This window comes from Nomascus leucogenys, chromosome 12 (genome assembly GCF_006542625.1).
Source record: "Nomascus leucogenys isolate Asia chromosome 12, Asia_NLE_v1, whole genome shotgun sequence".
NCBI lineage: Eukaryota > Metazoa > Chordata > Mammalia > Primates > Hylobatidae > Nomascus > Nomascus leucogenys.
The window spans coordinates 60202885-60219008 of NC_044392.1; the positions used below are offsets into that span (position 1 = coordinate 60202885).

The window sequence follows — 16124 nt, forward strand, 5'->3', positions numbered from 1 at the left end:
GGGGGCCGTAGGAGCTTGGCCCCCCTTATCAGCCTGACTCTAACCCTCTTTCACAAATTGGAAGTGGTAGAGCCTCAGGGCTCCTGACCTAATCACACAGGCAGGCGGAACGCAGGTCTCCTGCCTTTCTGGGGGCGGTTCTTTCTCTCTAAGCCGCCTCAGAGGCGCCCAAATGGAGACCTGCAGACCTTCGAAGGGAGGCGTGAGCACATACGTTTCTCTTTGTAGATAAAATGGTCTCAGAGAAAATCATTCTGCCACCTGTCAAGAATAAACAAAGTAAATGAGCTAGGTTAGATTAAGGGACTCTAGGTTGGCGGCCACTCACAGTGAAGGACTGGAAATGGTTAGTAAAACAAGGGGCCTACGGCATATATTGTGACAACAATGAACATTTATTTGTATTGATTTGTGTGTTTTGTTTTACCCCTTCTTGTTTAAAAACAAAACAAAGCAAAAAGTACCGACTAATGGCAAATAAAAATGCACGCATTTCAGCACAACCACATAAACTAGAAGTGCATGACACATTGGCTTGGGCCGCAGCTAAAGCTGGAACAAAACAGCTGATTTGCAGGATGTAAGGTTGACTCAGAAATGTGTGAAGCATTCTTTGTTTAAAAAATAAATGAATTGGCTGGACCCAGAGGCTCACGCCTGTAATCCCAGCACTTTGGGAGGCTAAGGCAGACAGATCAACTGAGGCTGGGAGTTCAAGACCAGCCTGACCAACATGGAGAAACCTCGTATCTAATAAAAATACAAAATTAGCCAGGTGTGATGGCATGTGCCTGTAATCCCAGCTACTCCAGAGGCTGAGGCAGAAGAATGGCTTGAACCTGAGAGGCAGAGATTGTGGTGAGCCGAGATGGCGCCATTGCACTCCAGCCTGGGCGACAAGAGCAAAACTCCAACTCAAAGAAAAAAAAAAAAAAAAAATTAAAGTTGATGAGCAATTAAGACAGAGGGAAAACAAAAATAGGAAAATAAAAGGCAGGCAGAAAATAAGCCTGGTATGTTAAATGTAAACTATGAAAACCTACCTCTTGCTGAGAGTGGGGCATGAATGTAGACCTCATATCTACCGTGGATGCTTGGGGGAAACCTGATCACCATAGCATATGTCAGTGGCTGTGTGTCCTCAGGGCTGGGCTGCCCGGCCCAAATCGAGTCCATGATCTAGGGACAGGAACTTTCCCCAGCTCGGGCTTTTCGTAGTAAACCAGACTTGAAGGCTAAACTAAATTTTAAAAAATTATTTCTTTTCCCTTATAGTTTTGTCGATTATAAGTCAGAAGGAAATTAAAAGACTCTGACTTTAAATAGCTTCCAATTTTTCAGTAACAGTTAAAAAAAACCTACTTACATATTAAGAAAAGTGGAGCAAATTCTAAATAAAGGTAACCCAGTGAGATCGAGACAACTGGGAACAGTTTGGGGAGGCTGACCTCAAAAAGACAAGACACACATTGTTTCACTCGGAAATCTTTTCCCCCTTAAATTTCCTAAAGAAAGCAGAGATCTTGCATGCTTGCCACTGACTTGGAAAGCTAAGTGCACCTTAGAATGGATATTCTTTGCTCCATCTTTTGAAAACTTAGAGACTACACCATTAGAAAGAACGGAATACTGTCAAGGGTTTTAGTGATGGGTTCTTCAAGGCCCCAACTTTCTGCACATGAAAGTGTAGCATCAAGACAACCCCTTATCAGCCTGACTCTCAGTGTAAGGCCCTCTGACTGCAGGGGAGACTTGCTTTACTCAGTGAGGCCACGGATCTTCTCTTTGCCTTCTAGCCCCTGCAGAAGCTGTGCGTGACAGAATACTGTCTTTCCGAAGCTGATTTATAACTGAAGGAGAACAAAAACTTGGTCAGAATCATGAATGCCCTAGATGCCTTTGAAGAGTGGAGAGACATGACTGGACTAGGGTTGGACTGCAAGAGATGGTCAAGAAGGTACTTAAGAAAAGGGGTGTCTGCAAGGGAATCACCCAGAGTCAGAGGCAAAACAACCAGGAGAAGCAGCTTTGAGGCAGGGTTGAATTCTTGCTCCGGCAGTTAGAAATGCGGCAAACTCAGACAAATTGCTGTTGGCTCAGCGGTAGGATGAGCCCTGATCACTTTTGCCCCAGTTGCCTACTGGATTCAAGGAGAAAATGGACAAGAAAGGGTTCACACACCATTCATATTAGAAACAGACAAATATCCATTATATAACCAATGTTCCACCAGCTCCAATGAGAAGTAAGTATAATAGCTACTATTTTTGAGCACCTATTTTGTGCCATGCTTTTTCATCTATGTGTTTTAAACTTTGTGGTTATTATCAGCCCCACTTTACATAGAGGGGAACTGAGAATCAGAGAGGGCGAGTGACCCTCCAAAGTTCATTAGCTGTTAAAAGGCAGAGTAGGGATTGGAACTGTGAACTTTGTTTCATTTTATTTTAATGAGGACAGATTCTTCTGGTGTCAGCTGGGTTCAGCAGGGTGTCCCTGCACCCCTTGCCCAGTGTCTGGCAGAGGATTTTTAATAAGAGAGGATGGAAGTCAGAAAAAGACAGGAGTAGAAGATGAAGTCTACCTCGGGGCTCCATTTTGTTCCATGTTGCAGTGAGGAACAGAGGATGAGCAACCACCATGAGAGGACAGGCTGAGTTACCTCCCTGGGGTGATTTAACATTTCAGTAATGTATGAGTGTCATTCCGTATGTTTTAACTCTCTATTTGCTTATTGGCACCATAGTCCCTTATCTCTCTCCCTCTCGAGTTTCTTTCTCTTCTTTGACCTTTCTAGCCTCCTTATTTCATGCGTGTACATTCTTGTCTTTTTCCTTCTGCCTCTTCCCTCTTCACCACTCGGACAGACTGTATCAGCGAATCCCTCTACAGTGTCGTATCTAACTTTTTTATTCATTGCATGATTTATTTTTAGCCTGAAACAACTGCATCCTAAAAATGGAGTTCCTAATGAGACAGAGGCTGAGCAGAGCTATGTAAGGTATCTGGGGCTTGGCCTCCCAGCCTCCCTAGCTTGGCTGTTTTTCTACTCTCGCGCTTGGTGTGTGTGTGCGTGTGTGTGTGTGTGTGTGTGTGTGTGTGCCTCTGCTCTTTGTCCTGAGCCCACGATTCCAGAGCTGGCTGGACCCAAAGAGGTGAAGAGTCACTTCTCGGCCCCAGGAAGGGCAAAGAAGAGAGACAAAATCAGCCTGTCTGCTCCCTGCTTGGCCCAAGAAGGCCTCTAACAGTCTTCTGTCCTCTCTTCTGCACACGGCATATTTGGGAACGAGAAACAAAAGTTTTCCCAAATGAAGAGAACTCACTTGTTTATTGTGGCGGTTTATTTTCTGTCCTCTTGCAGGGCAGAAGAGGGGCTTAATTTCCCCACATATGATGGGAAGGACCGAGTGGTAAGTCTTTCCGAGAAGAACTTCAAGCAGGTTTTAAAGAAATATGACTTGCTTTGCCTCTACTACCATGAGCCGGTGTCTTCAGATAAGGTCGCGCAAAAACAGTTCCAACTGAAAGAAATCGTGCTTGAGGTAAGTAATCAAAGGGCATGCTGTCTGCCCTGCCTCAGTGAGGTGCTGAGGGAATGCCTTTGGCCAGGGGTTGGGATATGGGAACAAGGATGCAGAGAATATATACTGAAGTCTGCTTTATTTTGGCCTCATGTGAATCAGATGCCCTTGTCGCACAGCTGGGATGTGTGAACAATGAGGGGTGGGTCCTAATTCTTCAAATGAAGAGAACCAAACGTGCTACACTATGATGGGTCTGATGTAAAGTCTTTATGGCCCCCTTGACTTTTCAAGGGCCCTTGTCACAGCCATTGTTTCCCAAATAGAATGTAGAAACTATTGTTAAAACTGTTGGCTGAAATGAAATCCAGGGACTACTTGTGGATTTCACTCAGTGTGCCCACTCTGCTCCCTCAAATCTCCCCGTGATCCTGGAGAGACCAGAGTTACTTGACCTTGCCTCTCTCTGGGGGTCAGATGGAGAATATCACTAAATGACTTTCCTCTCTCATGATTTTCTGTCAGTCAGCATTACAGAATGTAGTTGTGTGTAGATCTTCTGAGCGGCATATTCATGTATGTGATTTTTTTTTCTCAGAAAGTTCTTGGTGTGACTTTAGGGCAGAGCTGAAGTCAGTTCTTATTTTATCTGCATTACACGGCCTGCCTGTTTGTAACCTGGCACTGGGGCCCATTTTCTAATCGTTTGCGAGTGCCCCAGAAACTATTCCTGCAGCTCCTCCTGGACAGCTTAAGATGGCTTAAACTTTAAGAGGGCCTGAGGGTGCCAAGAATGCTAGTGGGCACCAAGATCCCTCATCAGTCCCCATGCCTAGCCCAGGTGCAAACCTGTGAAAAGGATATTTGAGAATTACAGTTTATTAACCAGCACAATCAGAGAACTCAGGTTGATGAAATAGTTTGATTAACAGAATTATCGTATAAAACCCATGTGGATTTGAATTTTTTCAAATTGAAAAATTGACTGTAATAAAATCCAGCAAAACTATCCCAAATACATCAAAAATATATCTCCAACCTTGGGTGCTGAATGTGGAATTTCAGTTCTCTCTGTGGGTTGCAAGAAAAGAGAAAGCAGGGACAGTTATTAAGACTTTATTTTATAGAAATCAGCAAATCACAGGCTGGAAAAGAACGAGACATAGAACTTAGCTGCTGCTTAGCGCATGAAACCAACACTTACATTATATCTCCATCTCAAACTGCCATACTCAGTTCTCAAGAGACATTGTTATGAAAACTTAATTGAAGGCGTAAGGATTCTCCCCTATATGCTCGTCGCTGTCCATTAGCCTAGAACTCCAAAAGAATGCCTTTGGGTGGCCAGTACAGGCAAGGACATTCGTTTCTGATTCTAATTTTTTTTAAGAGAAATCTCTTTCTATTATCTATCTATCATCTATCTATCTATCTATCTATCTAATCTATCATCTGTCTATCTATCTATCTATCTATCTATCTATCTATCTATCTATCTATCTATCTATCTATGTATCATCTATCTATCTGTCTGTCTATCTCTAGCTCCCCCAAGTATATCTGTCCCCAAAGACTATGCAAAATCATGAAGAGAAACTTCCCCTGGGCTTACCATCCTTCCAGATACCTTTGATCCAAGAGTGCCTTTTTCACAGTTGGGTGCCAGCCCAGCAGAGACCGATAAGGAAAAGTTCACCACAGGAGTTAATTTGATGCCCCTCAGGCTGCTAAAGCTGGAGTGAGGCATCATTAGGAGAAAAAGAACACAGAACTTGAAGTCAGGATATCTGGATTTAAGTTCTGGCTTTGTCTCTACTACACACAGGACACAGGGCAAATTATGTAATTTCTCAGAGCCTCATTTTCTTATCTATAAATATGGAAAAATAACTATCATGCAGGCTTAAGAAATGATTAAATAATAATAATGTTTATTAAATGCTTACTAAGTGCAGGGACTGTTCTAAGCACTTGGTGTGTGTTAGCTTGTTTAATCCTTACAATAATTCTATTAAGTAGGTACAGTTACCAATTCCATTTTATAGATGGGGAAACTGAAGCAGAGAGGCTAAGTTGTCCAAGGTCACGCAGCTACTGCAGATGAAGGCAGTCGTATGTGACACCTACACGGCACTACTCCTGAAATCAGTGCGAAAATGCCCAAGGGGCTTCTGGGTAGCCTGTTTAAGATGGCTTCAAAAGTCTTCCTTAAACAGAGTTGCTCAGCCTCTGGGCCCAGGTCTGATGATGCCAGCTGTACCACCAGTATGGCCGAGAAGTACATGGCCTGGAGGTGCTGCTCATGCAAAAGTCCGAACTGAGGAGGAAGCCTGGGCTCCATTAGTGAAGGTTGAGGAAGGGAGGGGCCTTTGTTGAGATTCTTGTCAGGTGCAGCATCAAGGGAAAAAATGGCTCCAGGAAGTCCATGAGTGGAAAGAGCGAACATGCCTTTAAACTTTCTTCATGGTCAAAACAACTATTTTGTCCTCTTAATCCTCCAGACCCCACACTTGCACTAAGAAAAATAGTCTGCCAGCTTCCAGGGCTGTGGCTGTTAGGGAGTAGGGGGAAAAGAGGAGGCAGTTCCCAGTGTCCATCCATCAGGCAGTGGAGTCTCAGCAACGGGCAAATAGCTGGAGGGGAGGCGTCTCCCTTCCCCCTCGCAGCTTAAGGCGGCTTCTGACACTTTTTATCATAACCGACTATGACCCAGTATATACAGACACACACAGACACACACACACACACACACACCAGAAACAAAAATTTCATATAAACTATACTTATTATTATTACTTGGGGAATTAAAATTTTTTTTCTGTTTTTATCTTGTTCTCTTCTATTTCACTTTAAAAATTGATCTCAACCTACTAAGTTGATTTCGCTCTCCAGTGAGGAGTTGCCATCCCCAGGCTGAAACCCCTGAGGAATTTCTAGGAATTAGAAACTCATAGCTCCTCACACTAGGGCCACCCCATTCTAAGAAACTCCAAGGGCACTGTGGCCAGTCACGTATATTTTGTCTGCATCTCTAAGGGATGTCAATGAAAAGAGCCAGAAACAGCTCCATCCACACAGCAAGGAGGTCACTGCCTGATGAGGGGCACTTGAAATATCATTCAATTAGTCATGCATCTGCCACCTAATTGTTGTTGGGGCCCATAGATGCTGTGGATATGGGGAAAATGAGACCCTCAAGTGGCTCACAGCTGAACATGGAAGAAAACATGCAAACTAAGAGCTACAGTGCAGGCAGGTTGCTGTAACAACAGAGCAACTTATAAGTTTCTCAGGGAGAGTAGAGGAAAGAGGAAGAGCCAGAACTTGTTTGTGAAATGAGTAGGAATTTACTGGCAAAACAGCAAATATTCTGATGGCTCTCAAGTATTTTTCCACCTGCTAGCTTTTTCCTAAAATTTGGCCAAGAGGGCCTCATTTCTTTAGGGTAAGATTTTTGTCCCTACTTAGTCGAGGTCCTCTGGGAGAGGTAGACCTTTGAGATGTTGCCAATCACTTACATCGCCTGAGTCTGAATTCCGTCGTGAGAACAGGGCTTGACAAGGGGAAGAGGAGAAGGGGGAGAAGATAAAGTCTATAAAGCTTAGCAAGAAAAAGGCAAGTAATATGACACCAGGAGGCAGCAAACCCAAACTTTGCTTTCCAATCTGGCCAGAGTCCAGCTCTGGAGGGCCCAAGGGTCAGTGTATGATCCATAGTTCTATGCAGATGTTCTACACATGCTTGTTGAATGAATGAATGAAATGTTAGAGCTCAAAAGAATTGTGGGAGTCATCTAGGTTGCTCTGAACCCCTCATTTCATAGCTGTAACCCTGACTTAAACAGCTGGCAGTTCTGATTCCTGCTTGGGCATTCTTCATCAACAAAGTAGCATATACTGATTTAGAAATTTCAGAGTATGTGGAAAAGAACTAAAAGGCAATCAAGGTAATCACACCAAAATAAACATGGATAATGTTCTGGTAGATTTCTTTCCAGTATTTTTTTCTTTTTTTTTCCCATTGTAAACATATATTAATTCACAAATTATGGGAAATGTTGAAAAGCTCACAGAACATATGTCCATTTACAATGCAGAATGCATTCAAATAATTAGATTTTAAAAGTAATACTTTCATGATTATATAATAAATGTTAAAATACAGAAGAACAAAAAGACAATAAAGAATTTAAAATTATCATTGCTCAAAAGATTAAACACAGAATTACCATATAATCCAGAAATTCTATTTTGGGGTATATACCCCTAAGAATTAAAAGCAGGGACTCAAAGAGATATTTGAAGACTTATGTTCATAGCAGCATTATTCACAATAACCAAAAAGTGGAAATAAACCAAGTGTTGACAGATGAATGGATAAACATGTTGTACATAATATTATTCAGGCTTAAAAAGGAATGAAATTTTGACATATGCTACAACATAGGTAAACCTTGAAGACATTATTCTAACTGAATAAGGCAGACACGAAAGGACAAACATTGTACAATTTTATGTATATGTGGTACCTAGAGTAATCAAACTCACAGAGACAGAAAGTAGGTTGGTAGGGGCCAGGGGCTGGGGGAAAGAGGGAATGGTGAGTTATTGTTTAATGAGTATGGCGTTTCACTTTGGAAAAATGAAGATATTCTGGGCATGTATAGTGGTGATGGTTGCATAGCCATGTGAATGCACTTAATGCCACTGAACCAGTATTTTTTTCTATACATAAATATACATTTTTCAATTGGGAATTATACCATTTATACAGTTTTGTTTCCAGCTTTTTTTTCACATCCATATATTGTATTTCTATATTATTAAACAATAATGTTAATACCAGCATAGTATTCCATTGTATCATCATACATATTTTTAAAATAATTACCCTATATTTGGATCTTGACACAATTTTTAGAGTTTTAAAAATCTTATCTTTTCATTGTTGTTTTAATGAACATTTCTTTGATTTCTGGCTAAAGTTTTCCATAAAATTGTTTTGCCATTTATATATTTTTTCTTTCATAGATTATTTTTCTATGCCTTTTCTCATTTTTCTATTGGGGTGTCAACACAAATTATAAAGGGAGTTGCAATTTTGCATGCTGTCTCTTACAGCTTCCGCCAAGATAGTAAATTTAGTCACACCACAGTGGCCAACTTCCATTAGCATTATAGGACCCAGAGACAGGATATGGGCAGGTAATTCAGTTTCTCCTTGCTGCTTTGTTTCCTGCTTCCTCTTTTTCCTTGAAACTGCTGTGCAAGCCACTGCTCCTATCATGTCCTATAAATATTGCCAGAGAAAGTCCTTCAACACCACCATTTCCCTCAGGTTGAAGTGCTTGAGAGATGGCATGCTCTAACATGGGCTTCCAGATCAGATAGACCTGGCTTCCTTATTTGCAAGGTGGAGATGACAGTGCTGTTGTGAGGATTGAATGAGGCTGCTCAGCAAGAGCATAGCTCTGGCACACAGAACATACTTAACAAACGCTGGCTTCTTTCAGCCCACACTCAATATTTCATCGGGATTCTAAACACAATGCAGCTAACCCCATCAGTTGACAAACTGAGGAAACCAGGCCTTGGGAGCTGGGGACTGGAAATGCAGCCGTCTTGCTTATTCACAGCCAGTTTGATTCGCTCCTCCTCTTATTGCTTATTCACTCCTCCTCTCTGGGGCTGGAGAGGAGGAGTGAGTTGCCAGTGGTCACAGGTCACTCTCGATGTACCCCTGTTTGGCATTCCCTCTGCTCTCAAGGCTTTGCTGAGCCTGTGTCAGCTATGTCTAATCACCTCATCAATGCCATTTATTAAATTAGGCCTTGCCCCATTTTCAGTCATGGTTCAGTCTCACCTACTTTGAGAGGTGCTTCCAGTTTCCTTCTAATCCTTTCTACCTTACTCTTTCCCCCCGTGGAGACATGGTTGGATTTTTCCCCTCTAGATTAGAAGCCTCATGAGAACAACCTGAATTAAAATCAAACTTGGTAATAGGGGAAGCAAAAAGCAAAGCAAAACAAAACAAAAGCAAACTGAGCCAAGTTCACATTGGGCAAGGATCAACAAACTGCTTGTGACTCAAAAACACAACTAAATGAATGCACTGGTCACATGACAACGTGACAGGTGGAGCCCCAGCTGGCCAGGCATGAGCAACATGGCCTCCACATCGTGAGTTCCTGAGCCCTCTATACATGGCATTACTGTTCTGCCTAGCACCCAGCCTGGGATGAGGAATCATCGACTCGTTCCTCTTCCCCTTCTACGTTGACATAGATCCAATCCCTAACTCCAAGACCTTTATATTTTCCTCTACACCACTTCAATGCTAGGGGTCCAGCATTCCAACCTGAAAAAGAAGGCAAAAAAAGGACAAAAGCTTTTTCCGGGTGAGCTTAACACTTATATAGAAACAATTTTATGGTCACTTAAATCATCTATAGAAGGAAAGGAGGAAGGAGACATGCAAAGACCTCAGAGCTCAGTTTTAGGACCTCTGGGCACTTTTCATTTTATATTCACATTTCGTAGCTAAAATTGATGCTGTTAGCCATGTATATGTGTTTTGGGTGGCAGGGTGGAGAGGGAGGAATAGCAACTAAATAGACTAACCTTCAACCAATATGCATTTATTGGATTAAGGAAAGCTATGGGGGATTTTTTCAGGCAGCTAGAGAGTGTTTCAGAACATGAAAACAAGTATTGCAAATCCCTGAATAGAAATATTCATTCATTTATCAAATTTTCATTGCTATAAACAGACACTCAATAATCTTTGCATGAGTAAATGAATGCATCAGTGAATGTATGGACAAGGAACAAGCAATACTTTCCAGATTGTGAACAGTAAAGCTTGGTTCATTCATTTAGGGTGAAATAGGTCCCTTGCTCAGGCAGAGAATCAGGAGTCTTGGCACAAAAATGGCCACATCTTCTTGGAAGTTGAACCAGGTCTACCTGCCGGTCCTATAGTTTTTCAACAGGCTGCAACTAGAGTTCAAGGTCTAAGGCTGCTGCCCGGTGTACCCTTGGTGTGTTTCTTCTGCTTTTCCTGCTTAAGAAGGTCTCACTTTAGCTCACCAATAGAGGCTGTTGAGATGCTCTGCTGCCATCCACACAGTGCCTGTCCAGGGGATCTCTCCTAAGCTTTCTTGGGTATTAAATGGCAGGACCACTACCTAAAAATGCAAACCAATTTTCCAGTGCTGAAACATAGGTTACTTTCCAATAATTTTTAAAGGATGACTCACACAGATTATCTATTAGGCCCTGTAGGGGAGAGAGATGCTGGTTTCATCATCTATGACAGGATCAAGAATCATAATCCTGTGTGATGTAGGCCTCTGAGTTTTGCAGCTGTTTAGTGGATCTCTTGATGCTGCTGCTCTCAGTCTGCCAGAGCCCCTAACAGACTGAGCTTCCTTCTTCCTTCGGGCCTCAGTCTCCTAAACTATCTGTATATCAATAAAAAGTAAAATTTAGCTGAGAGTGACTGTAGCCTCTTCAGGCTTTGCAATGTGCCAAGCATCATCATTGACAAGACTCATGTGCACTTTATGAACACCACTCTTACTCCTCTTCTTCTTCTTCTTCTTCTTCTTCTTCTTCTTCTTCTTCTTCTTCTTCTTCTTCTTCCTATTCTTCTTTCTTCCTCTTCCTCTTCCTCTTCCCCTCCTCCTCCTCCTTCTTCTTCTTCTGCTTCTGCTTCTGCTTCTTTCTTCTTCTTCTTCTTCTTTCTTCCTTCTTCCTTCTTTCTTCTTTCTTCTTCTTTCTTTTTCCTTTTTTTTTTTTTGACTGAGTCTCAGTCTGTTGCCCAGGCTGGAGTGCAGTGGTGCAATCTCAGCTCACTGCAACCTCCGCCTTCTGGGTTCAAGCAATTCTTCTGCCTCAGCCTCCTGAGTTGTTGGGATTACAGGTGCCCACCATCATGCCTGGCTAATTTTTGTATTTTTAGTAGAGACAGGGTTTCACCATGTTGGCCAGGCTGGTATACCACCATTTTTCTATGTCCAACCTCAGATGAGGTAGCAGTGCTTGGGAAAACTGAGAGCCAGGCACCTGAACTTCTCTTCTATTTACCCACTATCCTTAGCAAGTCACACAGATTCACCTCTTTACACTGATCTATGATATCTATGTGTAAGATCATCTATAAAATCAACCATCAGCTCCTACCTCCATGAATTAGGAGAATTAAATGAAAACAGGTGAATAAGAATTTCTTATAAAATTATAAGAAGGTATAAAAGAGTCAGGTTTTATTATTTTTGTTACATCAGTTACTACTGAAGAAATTCATTTGTGTATTAATAGAATGACTAATTGAGTGCTTGAAGTATAGCGGGTGCTTATCAATGCGAATTTCCTTCACTAGTCACTTGAACTTTTGTACGTGTTCTTAGTCGATTGTAGTAGTTCTCAACTTTGGCCACATATTAGAACCACATAAGGAGTTTTAAAAAATACTGTTTCCTGAGTCTTATCCCCACAGGTGCTGGTTTAATTGGTCACTGGGTAAAAGCTGATGTCCAGCTGCTACAATTTTTAAAAGCTCTCTGAGTGCTGTTAAGATGCAGCCAAGTTTGAAGGCCACGTGAAACTTGATGCTTAAAATGTGGACCCCAAGGTTGAGAGCAGCCCAGCTACGTGGGAGGCTGAGACTAGAGGATTGCTTGAGGCCAGGAGTTTAAGGCTGCAGTGTGTTATGATTGCATCTGTGAGTAGATACTGCACTCCAGCTTGAGCAACACAGTGAGACCTCATCTGAATAAAAAGGTGGACACCAGACCAGTAGCAAATGGCATCACTTGGACCATGTTAAAAACAAAGAATCTCAGGCCCTATCCCAGAATCAAACTTAACATTTAAATGAGATCCCTGTGTCGTTTTTAGGCACGTTAAAGTTTGCAAAGCAGTGCGACAGTCTATTGGGTTGGGAAAGTTTTCCAGATGACCAGAATCATGTTGTTACCTGTTTGACCTTTGGATTATTCATTCTTCAGAATGGTGTTGGAACTGTCAGTATAGCTCTAATTTGGAGAGTCGTTGGGATGTTAAGTTGGTTCAAAGGGTGCAGGGATTCATATCTGATTCGGGACTCAGCCAGGCCTCCCGGGGTTCTCCCACTGACCCATCACTCACACAATCAGTGACTAATCCTTTGGACCTCCTTAGAAGGAAATGATCTGGGACTTGAGAAGTCTTACCCTATTTGAGATCTTTCCAGTTGAATTGCTTGGCTTTTAAAAACCAACTCAGAAGGTGGTCTTCTAACTATCCTCAGGCCAGGGTTCAGAGTTGACCTTCAGAAAGAGAAGACATGCATCTGTTTGGTTGCTGTGGCACTTTAGCCCTTTCCCCAAAAGAGATGGCAAATCTAAGAACCCTGAAGGTAGATGGAAGTGGGATATTAAGATGTTATGATGTTTAATGGAAAACCATGGGAAAGCTTCTCAGAGAAAACTGGTGAGTATTTTGTAATATAAAACTAAGTCTAGTGAACACCTGAATAGAAATATTCATTCTTTCATTTATTCATGAAATATTCATCTTACTTACTGTCTAAGTCTGCTTAGTGTTGCTATAACAGAATACCTGAGGCTGGGTCATCTATAAAAAGAGGTTTACTTGGCTCATGATTCTAGTGGCTGGAAAGTTCAAAATTGGCAGCTGCATCTGGTGAAGGCCTCATGCTGCTTCAACTCATGGCAGAAAGCAGAAAGCAATAGATGAAGGGGCAAGGAAATCATGTGATGAGAGAGAAAGAAAGAGAAGCCAAGGAAGCCAGACCCTTTTAAACAACCTGTTCCCTCAGAAACTAATTTGTTCTCATTAAAACTCACTTACCCTTGAATGAGGGCATTCATCTATTCATCTGTTCATAAGGGGCCCACCCATATAACCCAAACACCTCTCACTAGACCCTACCGTTGAACACTACCATATTGGGAATAAAATTTCAACATGAGTTTTGATGGGGACAAACCACACCCAAATCATAGCACTTAGAAAGATGCAGATGGAATGGCCCCAGTGTCTAGGGAAATGTTCCTCTTTTATTGATGATAAGAACTCACTTCCTTTAGGTCTATGCTTAAATGTCACCTTATCAAAGAAGTTATCTCCCTGACAACCTATGTAAATCACACTTTCCATGCACTCATTTTACCTCCTCTACCCTCCTCTATGCTTTTTCTACATAGCACTTGGCTGACATATTGCATATTGTCTGACACCCCTTCTTTTAGTACATTTGTGTTGCTATAAAAGAATACCTAAGACTAGGTAATTAGTAAAGAATAAAAGGTTTATTTGGCTCACAATTCTGATGTCTGAAAAAGTTGAAGATTGGGTGTCCATATCTGGCTAGGGCCACAGGCTGCTTCCACTCATGGCAGAAGGTGAAAAGGAGCTGATGTGTGCAGAGATCACACAGCACCAGAGGAAGCCAGAGAGAGAGAGACAAAGAGAAGGTGCAAGGATCTTTTTAATAACCAGCTCTCAGAGGAACTCTAGCAGGAACTAATAGAGTGAGAACTCACTCAGTCACTGCCTCACCCATGGAGGACATTAATCAATTCATAAGGGATTCACCTCCATGACCCCAAGACCTCCCATTAGGTTCCACCTCCAACATTGGGGATCAAATTTTAATGTGAGATTTGGAGGGGAAAACGTCCAGACTACAGCACCTGCTATAGAATGTGACATTCACAAAGGCAAGGACTTTGTTCTACTCATTGCTATACCCCAGCACCTAAACCAGTGCCTGACTTAGTAGGTATTCAACAGCATTTGTCAAATGAATGTTGAATGAAGAGAAGAGGAAGGAGGAGAAAGGAGAAGCCCATATTATGAACTTACCATAAACCATGCCAATATGGGGCTTTACATATGTTATTTTATTTAATTCTTACAACATTACAGACAGAGAAATGAGCCAGAGAGCTAAGTAAAAATTGCCTAAAGTCACAAAGCTACAAAACATCAGATCGTGAAGCAGAGTTTGAACCCAAACCTATTTGGTTTCAAATGATATGTTCCTTCCATTGTGCTAAGGAGCAGCTAAAGGGATTGCTTCATGTTTGTAAGCAGTGCCAACTTATGAAGGGGCCGATGTCTTTAGCTTGTACTCTGGATTTTCACTCACACTTGAGCTGCATTAAATTGCACAACTAGACTATGTGTTGAACCTAAATGACTAATGTGAGCCAATGGACTGTTGCTTGGCACTTGGAACTTAATAAATGTTTGCTGGATGGATGGATGGAGAGGGGAAGAAGGAAAAGGTCAAGAATTAGAAATAAATTGCTTATACTGAAGATATACTTCTCCTTGATCTCATTTTTAAATTAAGTTAAATTTTTTAAAGTATTGAGTAAAATTGTAAAGAGGTTGAATTTGCCAGATTCAGGAACCTGTTTGTTACCCTTGCTTAATCCCACCAAAATATGGGTAAAATTGATTTTTTTAAGCCATGGGATTCTTAGCCCAAAATATATATACACGTGGGCAGAAGCCTCCAAGCTTTATAAGGCTGACCCTTGTTCTAAACCTATTTAGCACTGGCAAATATCCCAGTGGTGGTTGCATTTCCAAACCCCAAGAGAGGAAGGCAAAATGAAGTTGCTGGAGTTGAGTGAATCTGCAGATGGAGCCGTGTGGAAACGCTGGGCAGGGAATAGCAACACACACAGGATTCAGGTATTTTTTTCCAACTGTTCACTGCCCAAAAATGGCAATCTCCAAATTCACACCTGCTCCACTCTGAAAAATTAGATGAGGTCAGGCTTATTTTGGTTTGGCTTAGAGAACGAAGCCTCTCATAGAGCCCATGCTCTCTCAGGAGGTGCTCACTTTTAAATCGCAGTTCTCCGTGAAGCCCAAGTGCTGTTGAATTCTGTGTGGAGGGTCGCGGGGCACATATCGGTAATACAGGGGATCCTTGGAGTGAGATGGTAAAAGAACAGAAATGCTGGTTGTAAAAGCATGGATTGAGTTGATTACAGTTAAATGTTTCCTTTCACTTATGGAATTATAAGGAAATAAAGGTTTCACGAACTGGAAAATACATTGTTGATTCAGAAGTTTTTAGACCATTGGAACCTTCTCTCACTACTCCTATCTCCAAAGCCCCTGCTATTGCGCAAGCCCAAATAGGACACTTATTCATCACATTCGTGAGGTAGACCTCCTCCCAAAGGTATAAGCATTTATTTATTTATTTATTTAGAGATGGAGTCTTGCTCTGTCACCCAGGCTCCCAGGCTGGAGTGCGGTGGTGCGATCTTGGCTCACTGCAACCTCTGCCTCCCTGGTTCAAGTGATTCTTCTGCCTCAGCCTCCTGAGTAGCTGAGACTACAGGCGTGTGCCAACATGCCCAGCTAATTTTTATATTTTTAGTAGATACGGGGTTTTGTCATGTTGGCTGGGCTGGTCTCGAACTCCTGACCTCAGGTGATCCGCCTGCCTCAGCCTCCCAAAGTGCTGGGATTACAGGCACGTGCCACCATGCCTGGCCCCAAAGTTATAAATTTTAAAATGGGGGCGTGAGATACCATGAAAGTCACCACTGCGGAAATATTATAAGGGCTA

General features: G+C 42.1%; 1 protein-coding gene across 2 annotated transcripts in view; it reads left to right on the forward strand.

Moving 5' to 3' along the window:
• The first annotated feature begins 3031 nt into the window (after positions 1-3031).
• CASQ2 (calsequestrin 2) overlaps positions 3032-16124 on the forward strand; it is a 69632-nt gene continuing 56539 nt past the window's right edge. Inside the window, exon 1 of one of the 2 annotated variants that reach the window (XM_030824779.1) lies at positions 3032-3542. In XM_030824779.1, the coding sequence (XP_030680639.1) occupies positions 3309-3542 (234 nt within the window). In that variant the 5' untranslated portion in view covers positions 3032-3308. The remainder of the gene's footprint in view (positions 3543-16124) is intronic. The other variant, XM_030824780.1, reaches the window with a different exon arrangement.